General features: G+C 40.2%; 1 protein-coding gene across 2 annotated transcripts in view; it reads left to right on the forward strand.

Annotated features, from left to right (window-relative positions):
* The window catches only part of ATP10B (ATPase phospholipid transporting 10B (putative)), a 299969-nt gene extending 293668 nt beyond the window's left edge, over window positions 1-6301 (forward strand). For both annotated transcript variants that reach the window (XM_019534887.1, XM_019534886.1), the window contains exons 20-23: window positions 560-640; window positions 755-859; window positions 1268-1455; window positions 4004-6301. In XM_019534887.1, the coding sequence (XP_019390432.1) occupies window positions 560-640; window positions 755-859; window positions 1268-1455; window positions 4004-4496 (867 nt within the window). In that variant the 3' untranslated portion in view covers window positions 4497-6301. The remainder of the gene's footprint in view (window positions 1-559; window positions 641-754; window positions 860-1267; window positions 1456-4003) is intronic.
* The last annotated feature ends 13467 nt before the right edge of the window (window positions 6302-19768 follow it).

The following is a 19768-nucleotide window of genomic DNA, read 5'->3' on the forward strand; positions in this document are numbered from 1 at the left end:
TTTTGACCTTTCTATTCTCGATTGCAAAGCTGTGGAAATATAGTCCTAATGCACCTGGGCTATAATTTTCAGCACTACTGAGCATTTATTCAGATTGTGTTCACTTGATATGATGAGAATCCAGCGCTTTGAGTGAAAAGTGTGGAAGGGAAGTCATTTTGCCAACAGAGTCTATAAAGACATTCCCATCCTCTTCCATGCCACATGTGGGGAGTATTCTCCATTTTTTCAAAACATGAAGTTGTTGCTGCTCTGGCAGTCTGACTGCTTCACTGGCAAAGTGAAAGAGCCTGCTAAATCTGCCACCATCACTGTGAGCCTGTCTCCCCTTGAGCAATGGCATTAAAAGTTGAGAGTGAGAGAGAGCGCCTTGAGAAAGGTGTAGACACATCACATTTACCAAAATTCAATGGTCTATGGAAACATGATTTAAAGAATATTATTTGGCCCACTCTGATAACCTTTATAGGTGTTCAGGCTCTTAAAGATGATGAGTTAATGCATGAGAGAAAACAATGTTTGTCCTGTGACAATGATGGTTCTCCGTAACTTCCTACAGATCTACAACTTGTCAACGTTTATCATTGCCATGCTGGATGCCTTCTACCAGAGTCTTGTCTGCTTCTTTGTCCCTTATTTTGTAAGTACACAAAGTATTCAAACTGGCTCTTAACAAAACTGAATTAACAATCCCAATCTGTTCAGCAGTGTATTATGAATTATCAGGGTTCATCTGAATCTCTCCATTTTCTAGACATATGAGGGTTCTGACATTGATGTTTTCACCTTTGGAACACCCATCAATACTATCTCCCTCCTGACTATTCTCCTACACCAAGCTCTGGAAATTAAAACTTGGGTATGTATGTGAATATATGACAATTTAACCTCAAGCTTTCTTTATATGCAAGTGAGATATTGCTATAAGTCAAACATGATGATTTGTCTAGAGATAATTGCCTCCCTGGAATACCAACAGACTTTGATTATACAGTGCCTTTGGGACAGAACAATAAAGAGTTTTTGTGTAGTTAAACATGAGAATGGGAGCATTGCACCATATGCTTTAGGAAGATCATATTATTTGGAAGTTATCATCCTGTGAATTACTTTTATGAAGGAAGGGGGTGTATTTCTTCTGCTTCACTGTTCAGTTACATGACTCTTCAGGGATGTTCCTCCTTTCAGTTACACTGCACATCTGCCTCTCCTAAGATTTAGCATCAATTGTTAATATTATTACTGTTGCTTCCATTTCTGTTCACAGACACTGTTTCATTGGATCACAATGATTGGAAGTGTTGTACTTTACCTCTTCATCTCAACAGTCTACAATGCTGTCTGTGTTGTTTGTAACCCTCCCACCAACCCCTACTGGATTATGGAGAATCAGCTGTCAGATCCTAGGTTTTATTTACTGTGTTTCATTACACCAGTCCTTGCTCTTCTACCGAGGTTTGAACATTTGCTCGTTTTCCTTCTCAATATTGTTTTTTAGGAATTTGTGGACACTAGGATAAAATAGTAATAGTTTTTATCTATATCAACTGCAACCATTCCTATAGGTGCCTCAGAAGCCTATTTAATCCAATAGAGAGCCCACCTAATGGATCAGTTCTAAAGCAGAAAGATCAGCAAATGGGGATTCAGTATACGTGGATTCTAGTCCCAGTTCAGCCATTAACTCATGCAATTAATATAACCTTAAATATATAAACCACTTTGTTTCTCTGCCTCCATTTCCCATCAATAAAATGAAAAAAAGAATCCTCTTGAAGTGTTTTGAGATTTACCAGTGACAAACAGCTATAAAAATGCTCATTATTATGGGTATTAATATTCAATATGCTAATGGTGGCTAATAAGTACATTCGTAGGATAGCTTTTGAATTGTTCCCAATTGTTCCCAAATCTTGAATACAATAATCTTGTATTACTTCCATTACTTTACTCCATTATCACATCTCATTAAATATTGCAGTTTGCATCATAAACTGTGTCAGTTAAATTAAGAATTTTTTTTTATATAAACGATCTTCCTATGCCCAAAATCATGGCTTGCTATCTGCCAGAAAACAAATACAAAGGAAAATAATGTTTGAGGATAACATTGGTTTTTATAATTTGGTAGACAGGTTAAAACATTACTTTTGTATCCTTGCTTATCTAACTACTAATACCTCAGATTATTAAAAGTCAAATAATTTTAAAAACAAATGTTTTTCCCAAGTTATGACTCATGTTCCCTTTTTAATTACTTTGAGCTTGGATAGTCAGACAGACTAGAAGTAGGGTGAAACAAACTAATTTGCTTCTCTCTTTCAGTTGTTAGGAATACACTGGAACTGTAAAAGTCATGAAGACATTTTCATTCATATTTGATTTTATTAAACCACTTTTCAAACAAATCCTAAAATCTGGACCTAAACAGTATTTTAAGCCCTTTTTCAATTAGATAATTTAACATTTTTCTCAACTACTCTGTCTCTATGTGTATTCAGATTTATTCTGGGTAATACAAGCTTCAGGTAAGGATGATGTGGCTCATGGTTGAGTGAATGTTCCACATCTCCAGGGAACAGCATCTTTTGACAGTGTTTTTTTCCTGAGTGATTTTTTTCTATTATTATCAGCCCACATTCGCAATGACTTTTTTAGCCCTGAGCTTTCTACATCAGACACTTGGTTAAGAATTCATATTTCCGTCCTGGGAATTCAGCAATGTTAAGATCCCTGCTGCCTTGGCAGGATACTGAGCTTAAAGATTTGTGCCTGGATAACATCAAGGGAGGAGCACAGCTGTTCCTTCTTGCAGGCACCCCAGATTATTTTCTTCAGAAACTTCTGTTCACACGTAATCCATCTCCAGGTCCTATCCAGAACTCAGTTACAGCAACAAAGCACTCCTTGTGAAATGCAGCTCATACTTAAATTTTCAACTGGCTCATTTTAGTATGCGGTTTGTTCCTTATCTTCCCTGGATGCCACTTGGAGCTTATAGCTTTAAGATTTCTAGCTATCTCTAGAAGGTAAGGTGAATATAAAAGAGCCTCAATTCCTCCTTGTAGCTACAGATTCTCCCTTTACCTATTGGCTGAGGTTCTGAATCCCATCTGTTGTTCTGAGACAGACTCACCTGCATGCCCATGCTTTTGTGCCAGGTATTTGTGGTAGTTCTGGTAGACACGGTCCATAGACATGGCAAAAAAAGCAGTTACTTGCTTTCCCATTTGATATTAAAATGCAAATCCACCCACCTGTGAGCAACCCCTTTCACGTAGCTTTCTCAATTTTCAAGTACTGCCAGGAACAGGAAAGAGAGAAGAGGGCCATAGAGGAAATGTTAGAAGTAAAAAGAAGATGCTGACTTCTGCAGTTTCACCTTCCTCTGTATCTCTATGCCTCCTTTTAAAGGAGTGTACCACTTCACTTTCCAACTATTGGCTCTCTGTCCATAAACCCAACCAAGTCTCTGCTTGTCCTTCTATCGGTGGTGACCTTAGGGTTGTTGGGGCCCTGGGCAAGAGAGTCATTTTAGCCCCTTAGAGGCTTAATTTTGATGACCTACAAGCAAGTCAGACATTTTCAATTTCAATTTCACTTTGCCCTATCCATGAAACTGCAATAAAAGCATCTTAATCCAATATTAATAATACAATGAAAGAGTTTTTTTAACATTGAGCTGTATTCTAGGTTCATTTTAGGTTCAAAATTTTGGGGCCCCCTAACGTGTGGGTCTCTGGCAGGTTGCCTGGTTTGCCCTTCCCTAAGGCCACTACTGCTTCCATGCTCTCTACAGCATGTACACAAATCCTATTGTCATGGTCATCATAAGTATAGATGACTCTACAATACAACTGCATACATCCAAGTGCCTCACTGGAAGTAAGTAAGGACATTACCAGACATCTGCAGAACCTGCAGAAAGAGACTTTTGACATAGTGTTATATTTTACTAGTGAAACCCATTTTTAATGTCATACTTTTCTTGATCTTTTATTAGGTATTGTGTTTTAGCTCTGCAAGGAACCTTCATAGCATGTCCAATTCTGAAAGCTCAGCAAGTGGATAAGCTTCCCAAAGAACAACGAGATCTGGAAATCCACTTGTGGAGGACAAAAAAGCAAGCTACCTTAGGCACATCTTCAGTCTGCGTTGATGAGGTTAATCTAAGCACCAGCAATGTATGCCTGTCACCATTCCTACACCCAACAGCATCTGCTATATCCCATGATAACCTCAGATTATCCCCCCAAGATACAAACCCCAGAAGAGAGTGGATACTGAACAGAGAAAGCAAATATTCCATCAGGAGGCAGGCAGAGGAAGAAACCACTGCAGCCAGTTCCTCAGTGACAGCCTCACCTTGGCAGTATCAATTTTTGACTGATAGGAATGCATCTGCTGGGCAGTTCATTGGCCAGTTGACTGATGGTTGTGATGAAGGACGTAACCGTAGAAGCCATCGGAGATCAGTGAGTGCAGTGACACTATAAAGGATCTTGAGTTCTGAGCTTTCAACAATGTGCTAACTTTCCTGGACATATTACTGCTGCTGTGCAGCCCTCAAGGATAAAGAGTGCAGCAGGGGAAACCTTTTTCATAACTATGTTCAGCTGTGAAACTTTCTAGAAATACGCAGCTGGCTTTGCGAATCTTCTGGACTAGCTCAATATGATATATTAATATGTGAAATAGGCCATGTGCACATATCAATTTTCAAGGATGTGGGCTGACTTGATAAATGGTTCGTTTCTTTGGTGTTCTTTGACCAGGAGAACATATATGAGCATCAGTTAATCACTGTGAAATGTACAATTTGGACAAAAACTGGAGATGTTTCTCATCAAATAACATTTTCTCTTCAAAGTAATAGTGACCTGCATGGTGATTACATGGTAATTATACATTTAGGACAGCAAGGAAGGACCGATCCTATACACTGTGCCATTCCAAATAACAACAAGCTCCTCTTTAATACCTAAGAAACAAAGCCTTAAAAGGGTCCTATCAAAAAGCCCTTGAATCTCTTCAGCTTTTAAAAGTTAGCAATAAGCCACTTATAAAAGAGGAAATTGGTTACCTTCAGTTGTTAAAAGTAATATCTAAAATGCCTGACAGAAAAAATGCTCTAGTTTTCAGGCTGTATGTTCTATACAGGTGACAGCACAATATGTAGTCGTACTGTTTCCTCTGTATTGTCAGATGGGCCCATTTATATAGGTTGACTTTCCTCACAGTAATACTGGGCAGGAAGAAAACATTTTTATAAACAGAAAACCACAAAAGTTGGCAGGAAGACTCCAGGCCAGTTATAGATATTTAAAGCTACCAAATATATGTCCAAAAGTGTAATGGAAATTTTAGTTAAAGTATATCTATTTCTGATTTCTTCTAATCTGGAGATGGTATTTATTTCCTTCCTACCCTGTACTATTTGATATATCTATAGAGCATAACGCAGTGACATGCAAAGAGATCTAGGACGAGTTACGTGCAGAACACAGTACAGCCACATTAACCAAGGCAGAATACTCTGCTAATTATCACTGCTATGAGAAGCAAGGCTTATTAGGCTACATAAAGCACCATATGAATGCATCTATACTGTATTATGTAAATGCATATAGCACCAGTGCCCCGATTACTTCAGGTATCTCTGCATGGCACTTCGCTGTGTAGTTACACCATTTGCATAGTGTTGTTATGTTCTGTCAAACACATCTCATGTTGGCATAGCTCAGTGGTAGATGCAAAGATTCCCATATGTTCATCATGTTGCTGGGGATCACTTAAGATGAAAGTTGCTATAGAGATGGAAGATATTTTAATAGTACAACAAATAAATCTACGTCTGAGCTGAGATTTGGGCACATCAATTGCTTTGGATATGAATGGTACATTACAGTAGTTGTGGTTGCCTATAATGACTAAAATTTGGGTTATCTTCTTAAAGTTCTATTAAAATGCAGACGTTAATCCTTATCAGTATCTTAAAGCAACAAGATACAGGAACATTCACAAACAACACTCTGACCCCTAGCTGTTGCAATGCAATGAAAGATGTCTTCAGTATTTCCACAGAAATATTCACTATTAATACCATGTTAGATTCAAGATGTCACAACAAATAGCTACAACTCAATCATGCACTAAGTTCAGCTGATCTCGTATTTTTGTGACTCAACAGAAAACTCCATTTTTTTTAGCTTTTTACATGTGTAAAGCAGTAAATTTTTAGCTAATTATTTATTACACATCACAATGTGTGATGTCCCTTTAATAAACTGTTCAGCAGATACAGGCAGTCCTCAACTTACAACGTTTTGAGTTACATTTCACACTTGCAACCATTATAAATTGACACCCTGTTTCGATTTTATGACGTCAATTTTGACTTGCAACACTTGATCTGAAGCAATGCCACGCCAGCAAACAAGTTTGCTGTGTTGCTCATCTCCCTGGAGAACATCTGTCCAAACTTGCTTGGACACTTTCTTTAAGAAAGCAGACAAGACTCCAGAAAAACTTTAAGGCAAGACTCCTGAGAAGACGCCAGCCAAGAACCCTTCAAAAAGTCTAACCAAGAGCCCTTCAAAAAGTCCAGCAAATCACCTCAAAGAAGTCCTTCCAAATCAATATGATTGCTATTTACAATATAAATGCATTAATCTAGCTATATTACTCACCTATAATTGATTGAGTAAAAAATTCTGGGGTATTTTTGGTGAAAAAAGGGTATCAAGCTTTGGTTCAGGAACCAATCCCCCATTTATAACATTGTTTCTTATGAGAAAATTGATTCCAAGTTACAATGTTTTGACTTAAGACACTGTTTTCAAGAACCAGTTGTGTCGTAAGTCCGAGGACTGCCTATATTTGTTTGCTTTCTGTTATATATATGGTAACCCACAATTTCCTAGTTACTGTTGCTTTAACATAACACAGAAAGGACTGAATAGCATCCCTACCACTTAAACTTATTTCAACTATTACTGTGTTAAGCGTATAACTATAATGGATACAGTATTAATTGTCAGCTTTAAACCAATTTAAAAGAGGCAGGTTTTGTACAATAACAGGAATTAAGTGCTGTTGAGATTATTATTGTGGGAACAGAGAGTGTTCACTTTACCCACTCACTGCCTGAAAATGAATCTTTTGGTGATGATACCTGGGGTGAAATGTTTTTGACTCCCAGACATGTTTTTACATGACCTAGTCCTGTTCCTTTGAACCCAGGGAAATAAATTGATCATTTTTTCTCACGTATGTTATGATTTCAAAATAGGAAATATTTTTTTAGTAATAAAAATGATATCGTTACAACTTGGAGTCGTATCCAGGATTAGTGTTGCCTATCAAAAATAGCAGCTTCAGAGCTCTTTTTATCTGTTCATCTCAAAGCACTTTGAAGAGGAGTTCAGGATTGCTGTCCCAGTTTTCCAAAAGAGAAAATAGAAGCAAATGGACAGAAGAGACCTGTTCCAGGTCACTCCGCAGTCCAGTGGCAAAATCAAGCTTGGAATCCAAATTTTCAAAGTCCAAATCCAGTTCTCTTTCCACTAGGCCACATTTGGAATGCAATACATAGAGGTAAGGTAATGGATAATAATGTGTAACTGCAAGAATTTATGGAAAAACTGGAGGGGCAACCAAGACCAAGATAAGTAAAGCCAGGAACTACTGTAGAGCACTCTGACTACAAGGCCAAGAATTCATTGTGTGATATTTCTTCTCACACCCTATCTGGAAAACTGCTTTCCCATTTAGGCTGTCCTTCCCACTGTGAAGCCAGGTTGCAGAGGTAGCTGAGAGAATAGTTGAAGAAGATTTTCTCTTAAACAGGACCAAAGACTCCCTGCAATGTGTTTCGAAGCCTTCCCAGAGGCTCCTTAAACATGGCAGCCATGCTCTGTTAAACACCACGCAAATAGAGTGTGGTGGTTCTTGTCCAAGATGCTCACAGTGTGAATTCAAAATCATTGATTTTAATTGACAGAACAAGGGAATAGAGCTGATCTAAATAATTGTATATCCTGACCCATAATCTACCTGGTAATAAAAGAACCTGATAGCTTCATTGATTGGTAGACGATTACAACATAATGGCCCAATACAATCCCGTAGAATGGAGACTGCAGTCTTCTGTGCCAGAAAGTCCTGTAGGGGCACAGTGGGGCAAAGCATTCAAACTTGCTCCCCTTCCCCTCCAAGTCTTCTGAATAGCCCACAGGACATTCAGTTCTGATGTGAATAGTCAGAAAGCAGAACAATTATTTAGCTTTTTGATGTATAGGGTGCTGGAAATCATTGCTTCATGTAATTAGACCACAGAATACTAAAAAGTACTGACTGCCAATGAAGTCTTTACATACTTCTTTTTTTTTTTTTTTGGTCTGTGGCAACCACATGAAACAACCACATAGATAACTGTGCTTTGAGCTACAACAAAGTGATAGTCAGTATTATCACTGTGACAAACTGAAGGTGACATCTTTTCTAAGTGAACAGCTATGCAAGACCACTGCTATTCAGTAAGTGACACAAGATCGCCTGGGCTAGTTGTGTTGGTTGGAAAGGAGCCATCCATCATGTTCTTAGGGGAGAAGATTTTATTAGATGCAAGGGGCAGGAAATCCTCACATTTGTTGCCTGGATTTGTCTATGCCTCTCTTAGAACAATGCTTTGGAAATGTGGCCTTTGGCCTGCTAGTTATTGGCCATAATTGTCTAAATGCCAAAAAGAATCAGGTGAGGAAGTAGGGCGCTGTTTGCTTTTCCTCACAGGTGTGAGCGTTGACAGTCATACTATATCCAGACTAATCACACCGAGGAATATGTTTTGCCTAAGGATGTATCACCATCTATTTTGCAACATGTGTGCTGCTGCTTTAATGTTTAATTCATTTGTTTGATTGCAGTACTAAGGACTGTGCAAGTACTGAGCTGTTTGCTTTGGGGGTAAGATGACTTCAGACAGGATGCAGTGTGATTAGATACTTGTGAGCAGCATAGCTGAATAAAAATATAAATGCTAAGACAAGAGACTCTTGAATATAATGATCCCGGAGGGTGGGATTTAGAGGACTGACCGAATAATGCTGAAGATCCATAAAGTACTTTTGACATTGCTGGTGATTGGAACTCACTGCAATTATCAGTGCATGAGATAAATGTGAATAGGACTTGCTGCCTAACAATTATAATCTAACACCTAATTATTCTGAGTTACATAAACAAGACAGAGACTGAATACACAGATTGAATTCAAAATGAAAATGCTTTGGGGGATGACTGTCCTTTACCTTAAGGCCTCAGAAGGACTGGAAATGGATGCCAGGAAATAGTCCCAATATAAGGGAGCTTTTCCACGAGCAGGGAGGGGTTCTAGGAGCAGTCTTTGCCAGGCTGTTCTTTACTTCCCAGGAGCTCATACATGGCCAAGGTTATGCCCAGCCCCAAATAAAGAGTCCATACCTCAGGAAAAAGGTGAACTAGAAATTGGAACCCAAGCATTTCTCTTCTTGACAACACTGATCACTTCATCATGGATAGTCTTAAAGTATTTAATCTGGTAGTATTACAAAGAATAATCTACTTTCATGGTAACTGACCAGGGCTAATTCATTTGCTAGGCTAATTCTTACATTCCTGCTTCCATTCTGCTGCTACCCTTTATCCCCACCTGCCTGTACCTCTTCCTGGTCTTGAAACCTCTCTCTCTCCTCTGCCCCAGAGTCTGTGTCTGGTGTCTCCCGAGGTATTTTTCCCTCTTACTCATTTGCGAAACTTGAAAGCATTGATAATGAATTTCTTCCTTTCCTTGCCTGCCAATTTCAGCCACTTTTTCCTCTCTTTCTCATCCCAGTTCATCCACACTAATAGCCACTCCACCTGGCTATCAACCTCAGCTCTCTTTGCCTTACTCTGTAACTGTAATTCTTGCCTCTGTCCTCAACCCTATACTCTTCTCCCTGGCATCTGCATTTTTCTCCAACTTTCCTGAGTTAGCTGCCACCCCAGCCATCCTATTTGTCTCATTTAATCTCCTCCATTAACTGTCCTGAAAACCCCTCATGCGATCTCTGACAAACACTGCTGTCTGATCTCTGAATTCCCTTTCTACAGCCAGGACCATACTATTTTCCCCCCATCCTCTCAACCAAACAGAATGAACAGGTAAACCTGTCTTCTCTTCATCCTTTACATTTCCTATCCATAATTCAAATCCATTGTGCTTCCCCACCACACTTATTCTGAGGTCTCCCATCTCTTGTATTCCTAGCTCTTAGGTTTGTTTCTTTTTCTTCATCCCCTCCTAAATCATAACTTCATCTTTTCTTCTCATCTATTCCTCACCCTCTATTGATTAATCCCATGTCTGCATCCACATCTTTGTGTTTCCTACATGGTGCACACCCATTCAGTGCTCAGGACTGAAAAAAGGCTGTGATGTGAGTATGCACTTAAACTCTATGTAAACAAGACTTATTTACTATAGAAACAGCCTTAAGGGTTTTTTTACCTCATTAAAGCTCCTTACCTTGTTCCCAAGGGCACCTTATGCCTCTAATAGCAGCTTTTAAATTGTGGGGACCTAGTCAGTTCAGGGCTGCTTAGAAGCCATCAAGGCTTCCAACTCAGTCTCCAGTTACACAGTTAAACAGAGTACAATTACTTTGCAATGTAGACAGTGGAGCCAAGGAGTTCCTATGTATTTAAGCAGGTTATGCAGATAATTGGAGTCTGCTATAATGTAAGCAATAGGAAAAAAAAAGTCAGAACTGGTATGGTGTTATCATTTAACTGCATAGATCATACCCTTATCTGATATGCATACTAGTAGGAACAGAGTGCTGAAAACTCCTTCCTTAGATCTCATCACTTCTATAGTTATCATCTTAAATCCTTCCTCTCCTTTGTCTGTAAAATACTTGACCAGGCTGCCTATTTTGGACAGGCAGCCGAGGATTCAACTTCTACATTCTATGAAAATTGTGCTTTCTAAAGACATCTGTCCTGCTAGATCAGGAAGGCATTTTGCTCTTGTTTTTCCCACAAAAATGGGTAAGAGAAAAAATAATGTTCATTTGAATATTATTTCCATAATTCAGTAATAATGTCTCAAGACAAACGGTAGATACTTACACCTAATTTAGAATGACCCACAAGAAAGCCAAAGATGAATATGTAATATAACTTCTTTGTGAGTGGATGTCATGGATGTGATCCAAGGCAAAGGCAGTTGAGGGCTTGACCCTAGAGCAATGACTCTCAGCCAGTGTGCTAAGGTACCCTGGGGCGCTGCCAGGTCCTTTGAAGTGTGCTGTGAGGCACAAGGAAATAAGTAGATGTGCCACATTCAGCCCTTTTGCCCAGCCCTTTTATAAAGAGGTAAGCACTCTAATATATAAATTAGTTTTTGAAATTAGTGAATTGAATAGTACCAAAAGTTATGGTGGGATACCTCAAATCCAAAAAGATTGAGAACCACTGCTCTAGAGGCTCATACCCCCATGGGGACCAGGAACAGGCAGGGTGAAGGAAGCAAGAAGTCCAACTTGAGTCAGGGGACTAAGAGTAGGCAGGGTGGGAGGTCAAGATTTTTAAGACACTGGGACATAGGTTGTGCCCATGTGTAGAACTACAAGCCCCCGAGTCAGGAACAGACTGAGCTTAGGGATCCAGACTGGAGTCACTAGCCAGCAGGGTCTGGACCAGGATGTGGGCAGGCATTGAGCTAAGCTACGAGACAGGAGCTGGATGTCAAACAACAGAGGCCTGGACTGGAGTTTAGAAATGTAAGAGGTCAAGGAGTTCTAGAAACAGTTTGGAATCAGGAGTCTGCAGGCAATAACCAAGAAGCCAGAAAAAAGGACCCTGGACAATAGGAAAAAATAGGCAGAACCCAGAGACTGGGAACTAGGAATCAAAGATAGGGAATTTAGAGCAAAGCATGAGAAGCATAAAGCTGGAGAGAGAAACATTCATCCTGCTGAGTAGTGTGGTGGGCTCTGAAAGCCATGTTGTTTATAAGCAGGTATTTGTGCCCATGCAGGAACCAGAGCCAGTTGCGGGTAGGTAGTTAGGCCACTGGCAGCCAGGCCCACTCCATAGCCGGAAACAGCTGGGGGCAATTTGGCCTGCCTGCTGCCTTGACTCCTGACAGTCAAGGAAACAAGCCTGTCCATGTTTTGAAGCACCATAGTACTAAGCTCCCTTCATAACCCCACAAAAGTACATAGACACGAGAAGGGCTTCAACTGAGCCTGCATCTATTTAGATTTCTAAACCAATGGACCACATTTAGTATCAGAGCCCAAATTATACAGCCAAACTTCCCATCCTTTCAGCAGATGTCACTGGAGAATCAAAAGTATAAAACCTTATAGGAGCAATAAATGTTTTAGGACCCTACTGAAAATGTGCGTGGGCATATAATTTACCCCTATATATTTGTTTGTAATTATCTTCCTTTGGTCTTTAAACTGATTTTCTGCAATCCAAACATTTCTCAATCTCTAATTCTTTACAGAATCATGAAATGTAGCACTGTTCTTCAACTCTCCAATGCAGCAGATTGCACAGCATCCCTAGGTAACCTGATCCAGTGCTCCTCCCGATAGATGGATAGGGTTTTTTCCTAGTATCAAATCTAAATCATCTTTGCTACGTATTAATTTGATTTCTTTGTCTACATCATAAATAGACTTTGGGGATAATGATCCATTGTCCTTTATAAAAATGTTTATATATTGTAAGATTGTTATCAGGTTCCCCTCAGTCTTCTTATTTTAGCCTAAATAAACAGATCCATTACTTTCAACGTTTTCCTCAGAGGTCAGTGTTTATCAAAACTCTTGTCATTTCTGTTGCTCTCTTCTGGACACTTTCCAATTTTGTGCATGTTGATATGTGATTTTAATGAAATTAGGAGGAACTGAAAAATAGGCAATAATGTATTTAACCACTGGGTATGAATATTCATGAACATATAGAAACATCTGCAGGAGCCCCAGTGGTATTAGTGGTGCATACTATATTATGTTAGTAAATCTGACAGAGTATGAACACCAGACTGTAATCTTATGATTTACACTAATCTCTGTGCCAGTTTCCTGGACTACACATGTAGAAAAATAGCTTCCCCTTCCATACAGGCACCATGTTAAAATCACCATCCATTCTCAGAGTAAGATTTCTAACTGTATTCATTTTAATAGCCAGTAGACAATAATGCACTGGGAGAATACCTGGTAATTCACCCTGTTTCACTTGTAAAGAATTATTTGCTTGCTATTAATACTTCTTTTTTAATTATTAGAATGATATTGAAGTATCATGCACTTAGTGTGGCTCCATACTGCAAACTGCAGTGGGGTGCGAAGCTATAGAAGCTAGCTTTAAAGAAGCTAGTTCAGGTACTCGTAGCAGTCCACAACAGCAGCCCACAACTCAGTGTGGGATAACACACCCTACCCTTGTCTAAGTCTGTGGTGCTAGACTGTTTCTGGTATCCAAGCTAGTTTATTTTCAGCCATAATTTTGCAGTGCTGACATACATACACAGAGCCATTGAATTCAGCAGAACTATATGCCCAAGTTAAGCAAAAGTGTGTTTTCAGGACTGAGCCTAAGTCCTTTAATGTAGAAACAGGATATGCCTACAGGGAATAATGTTGAGTTGCCAGAGATGAACCTTGCATGAAATGCCAGGGGGAGGTATGAATGCAGGCACAGCGGGAGCACGTATTTTAGAATATAGCCAAAACTGGAGCCTCACATCTGTGCTCCTTTATTTAGAGGGGGCTAGATTGATCTCTGTGTTCCAAAGCATTCTTCTGGTTTTGCTTCCATCTGAGGTCCAGAATAAGACAGGGTCTATTTTCTAGACACTTCCAAAATGCTCAGTAAAACTGTTAAACTAGGGATAGACATTATGCATAAACCAGTTTAAGTGATCATAAACTGGTTTAGACTTATAACAGAACAAATGTTCATTGCACCTACACCAGTTTGAAAATGGCTGAAGTTGGTTTGGGATAAACCTGGTTGAACAGTTATGAGACTTAACTGATTTGTGCCAAACCAGTTTATGCAATGTCTGTACCAGACCCCTTTCTCGTTTAAATTAAAGCAGACCCCCCCCCCCCAGCATCCCAGCATGCTCTCTGGGCTGGGCAGGATGCTCTGCTCCACAGCAGGGCTGGCCCCTTCCCTCTTCTCCCCGGCTGCAGCTCTGGCAGAGACTTGCAGACACAGCAGGGTCTGCCTGGCTTCCTCCTGCTCTTCCCCTCCCCTTACCACTCCCTGTCCCCTCTGCCATTCACAGACACACTGCATTAGCTAGCAGACCACATGCTGGCTATGGTCTGTGCTGTGGCAGATACAGCTTTACAACTGGTCAGCTGGTAGTGTCCCCCCATTCCTTCTTTGTTTAAGAAGAACTTAAACTAATGAGAGAGGCTGTTTGTTTTCTGATGGTGTGATAAATTCTGATAACAGAGCTGATAAATGCTCTGTTATCTAGGAGGGGGGAACCCCTCCCTAATCCTGCCAGGGACTCGCCATGCCCTTCTCAGCTCAACCTTGTGGAAGGGAAGGGAAGGCTGCTCTAGTGCCTCCAGCATCTCACCTAAGCCATTGCAGGCATGTGCCTGCATTTTTTAGATATCTGTTCAGTTACAAAATTATTTATCCTAGCCAGGTTAAACTAACTTGCAAAGATTGAATCAATTCAGGCTCAGGCTTTTTGAATGTCTGTCCCAGCCTTAGTCTCATCAGATTTTTTGTCAAAACCTAACAGAAACCATGCCAAGAGAACTGGTCTCACAAGAATGCTAGCACAGGTATCAAGTGAAGTGCTGCAAATTATTCAATGTTCTTCTGCTGTTATACTCAAACTTAAGTCCCCAGCCGTTGCCTGAAATTTAGTCATAACTGAAAACCAACCCCATGCCTTATCTCTCAAATACAGCACAGCTTGGTTTTGTTTCCTTTTGGCTCCTGGCTTCCAGATATCTTAGAGACATAGTAAGTAGTTTCTTAGGATCATAGGAAAGTAGAGCTGGAAAGGATCGCATAAGGTCATCTACTCCAGCCCCCTGCTCAAAGCAGGATCATCCCTGATTAAGTCATCCCAGCCAAGTCTGTCTAACCTGCTTTTGAATGCTTCCAAGACTGGTGATTCTACAGTTTAACTAGGCAGCCTGTCCCAATTCCTGACCACTCTCATAGCCAGAAAGATCTTCCTAATCTCCATCCTAAATTTCCCCAGCTGCAGCTTGAGATCATTGCTCCTAGTCCTGTCCCCTACAGTCATAGAGAAAAGCCCATCACCATCTCTTTTTGCAATCACCCTTCAGGTATTTGAAGACTGTTATCAAGTCTCCCCTCAGTCTTCTCTTCTCCAGCTAAATAACCCTAGTTCTTTCAGTCTTTTCTCATAAGTCTTGTCTTGTTAAGTTATTAACTAACTATAGGGAAGAAAATCCCTTAATTGCTTCCCTTTCTCCTTGAAAAACATGCAAACATCAAGTGGATATTTTGTGAGTTCTTCCCTGCCCTCTGACCTCAACAGTAAGAATGCCAAATTAACTGGGTGTTTGCTAACTTCACCAGGGGGTTCTGCCCATGTTGGACTGATCTGATACATGTACCTAAAAATCCCCCTGCAGGTAGAAGTATATGGAGTTGGAAAATAGGATTTGTTTTCAGCTAATAAGGAAATTAGAAGTCTCGAAGGGGAGTGTAGATTTGGCATTCAAAACCTTAGCCTTGTTATGGAGCCACATTTTCAGGAGCAAAACAGGCACTGATTTGAGACATGTTACTGTGCATGGTAAACAACAGCTTAAAGTAGCTGTTAATTAGCTTGGCAGTGCTCTCCTTCTGCCTCCTTCAGAACCAAGAAGTCTACAGAAAACATCTAAGCATAAGAATCAGAAGGCAAAGAAAAAGAAATAGATGGGGATTACAATTGAAAAATTAATGAGAGGGATCTTGGTTCACCAAGAATACATAACATAGGAAGGTGCAGAGAGCAAAAACCCAAGAAAGAGGACTTTCTTAGGAATTAGGAGCTTAGATGACTAAACAGTTGTAAAATTTAGGAGTCTCTCCCACACATGCACATTCACTTGTGCACATGTGTGCATGGATTCTTGCTCTCTGTATTTCTGACACACACATATACACACACACTGTTAGTTAGCTACATTTTTTCATTCTACGAGGCTCATATTCATGTTTCAACTGAGCATTTTTTTCATTAATATATTTCAGGAATTCAGTTTCTTAGTATGGTGCATAATACATGTTTTTCTGCTTTCTAAGAGCAGCATTTACAGTGCTGAATATGAGCTCAGAGAAAATGCTCTGTTCTGTTAGAATAGCCTACATGATCTGTTTCAGGACATCAGACCTCTCCCTCTCTCCATGTATTCATTTTCTAGCCATCTGTCTATAACATCAGTTCTTTTCAGCCTCTGGCAGAGATGAAAGCCTCTGCAACACTATTTTTGTCTATTAAGCTGATTGATGCAGAGTTTTCCTGCAGCTCCTGCAATCTTTACCAATGTGGATAGGCAAGGAAATAGGTATTTGTGGGTATTTTAGGACAACAGGTCTCTGAAATTCAGTGTCTCTTGCTGAAATAAAGAAATCAGGGTAATAATGGAAGGGTTGAAGAACATATCTTTAATTGCTTTTCCAATCAAGCCTTCATTTATTAGCCAAGATCATTTCCCCCCATATTTGATCCTAGAAGTAAAAGAAATTTGGCATCTAATATGATGATGCTTAGGCCGAGTAGAAGCAGTGTGAGCAAGGTGTTAAGGATCCACGTCTGACTTCCAGCTTTGTTTTGGACTTGTGTTAAAGGTAATGCCCAGCTGAACCAGCATAGCTACCTGGTTATTTAGTTTAGGGAACAAAAGGTGGCCTAATGCATTATTAGCTACATCATTTCTCCAGCTATAGAAACTGATGGGCCTTAATGCCCCTGGCAGACATTAATATAATGATGTACATGCCACACATACAATACGGAACATCTTTGTGGCTTGTCATTCTATGGTGCCATGAACTAACTGAATATGAGGCATCTTGCAATCTATGGCACAATTAACACCTTAAACATGCCATAAATATAACATCTGCCAGGGCCCTAACTATGCTACCTTGATGGACTATCTAGGTTCAGGTAGATGTTTGATTGTTTTTAATAGGAGACTGCTGAGAGTTATCCCTATTCCTCACTATTCATTCCTTGAAAATAGAATCCTCTTAGGTTTTCCCTGTTATGAAAAAAATCTCTAATAGAGCAGGCCTACAGAGTTAATTTACAGACCTTGGAAACTCAAAAAAAGACTTTCAACATTTTCCACATAAAAACACCACTGTTAATACCAAACTGTCCTTCAGGTAGTAACATGGGCTCTGGTTCTAATTACCCTTGACATTCCTTCTACTTCAACAATACAAAAATGTGATCAAGGTATCATTTTCTATCTTACAATATACAGTACCCCCCGCTCCCCTTGAGAATATTTTCTATTAGCATTGAGTCTAATTTGATTGTTTCCAAACCAGAAAGGACAGCTGAGCCACCTCTCAAGAACTCATTCAAAGGCTATAATCAAGAAATCTTCTCCAAGCAGTTGTTTAAAGAAGTGCTTATCCTCCTTCAAAAGACTGGTGTGACAATAAACTAGTCAATTTACTCTAATGGCCAGGTGTAATCTGAGTATTTAGTGGCTCATAAATATTGATTTGCAAACCTTCAAAGAATTTGAATGTCATGGATGTCAGCTGCTAGACTGACACTAATTGAAACAATGTTAGTAAATATTTATGCCTATATAAACCAATAATTCTAGTTTATTTCTCCAGGATTTAAGATAACTATTCAAACAAACAATAGCATTCTTGAAATGTGCATATTGCCTGACAGTTCAGGTTTCCTTATGGGAAAAAAATCACCATGACTATGAGCTCCAGTCATGAATGTTTTTTTATGAACCTGGATAGAATTATTGCCTAACACACAAGACATTGTCACCATTTAAAGCATTCTAAAGCCATCACTTAATGCACACGAGTGATTCTAGAACATTTTTAAATAGCAGAAGTTGCTTTAATTAAATCTTGTTGTGTGTGTTTTAAATGTAAGGTGAACTGTGGTAGTGCATCTCAGCCTACCTAGTTTGCCTTTATTGTATGTATATTTAACTGGAGCTTTTCAAAGTGGTACTTACTAATTGCTACCACCAGATAGCAATGGATCCGTGTATCAGCATGTCTCAAAGCAATCTCCTTTGTGTAATTAAAAAAATAAAAATGATCATCTTTGTCTGTGTCATTTGTCATTTACTCAACACCCACCTTTGCTGGTGGAAGAGGGGGGTTGCAGATTGTACTTCAATGGCCCCCAGGGTGGGAAACCCTGGAAACAACAAATTGGGCAGTGATGAGCCAGCAAGGAGACTGCCCACCACAGCTCAAATGCCAGCTTCCAACAGCACCCCCCTCCACCCCGGGCCAGGACACCCCAGGGACCCTTTGCATTGGGAGGTCCAAGGAGGAGTTCCAGTGCCCTACCCCCACCCCATTCCAGCATCTGGTACCCCCCGGCCTCCTATTTTACAGAACTCCCACCAAGCACAAAGCTCCCACCAAGCTGTGGAATGTCTATTAAGTTTTAAGGCACTGTATCCAGAGTGCTTTCAGTAAAGCACAAAAGTTACAGCACCTTTGTAAATGCCTGCTATGCATGTGTATAGGTGCCCATAGAAAGGCTGTCCATGTCACTACACTGCAGTGACAATATGGCCTGGCCAGAATGCCATGGAGCTCACCATACTCACTTACTCCTACTCACATGCTCTAGTCAAGGTTCATGTCTAGAAGTCACTTTTGAGACCTCAGTCTGACATGCTTTAGGAACTGCTAAGCTCATGAGTGGCCTCAAGAGTCTATTTCTGGGTTCACAGCATGCAAGTGGGAGGGAGGAGGTAGGACATGCTCAGGATAGTATACTTCGGATATACTGCTACTGCAGTATAGATATCCTATCTCCAATCAAAGTTCTACTTTAGACATTAATATGGCTCCCCCTTACTGTTGCACCTGAGGAATGAACAATCTTTAGTGTTTTCATGTCTATAACCCTGGGCATGTCTACATGAGAAGCTTACTGCGGAGTTGCCTAAATTAGCTCTACAGTAGACATCTCCATTGTCTACACATGCAGTGCTATTAGGACAGAGCAAACTAATTAAATTCCCTATAGGTTAGTATTTGTAAACATAGAGTGCATCTACACAAGATGTTTACTGAGGAGTTGTCTAATTAGCTCCAGAGTAAATGTATGGCACTATTAGGACAGAATAAATTAATTAACTCCCCTGTAAGTTAGTACTTGTAAACACAAGTCCTATCCTACAACAGAATATTTTACTCCATAGCAATGTAGAGATGCTGATGGGGCTGGCTGGGGCATGAGGGTGCTTCAGCAGGGGTTGCCTGCCAGCTATCCCCATGCTAAAGCACACTTGTGCCCCAGCCAGCCCCTCCACAGCACACTGAGCTGAGTCAGAGCAGCCCTGGGCTGACCCCCAGGATACCCTGCCAACCAGGGCTGCTCTGACCCAGCTCAATGTGCTATGGTCCTAGGCACATGCCTGAATGTGGCACCCAGGACAAATACACTCCAGTGAAATATGTGCCAGAATTCATTGCTGCACATAAATTGCAAATGTAGGCA

Source organism: Crocodylus porosus, unplaced genomic scaffold, assembly GCF_001723895.1.
Source record: "Crocodylus porosus isolate Cpor-Errol unplaced genomic scaffold, CroPor_comp1, whole genome shotgun sequence".
Lineage (NCBI taxonomy): Eukaryota > Metazoa > Chordata > Crocodylia > Crocodylidae > Crocodylus > Crocodylus porosus.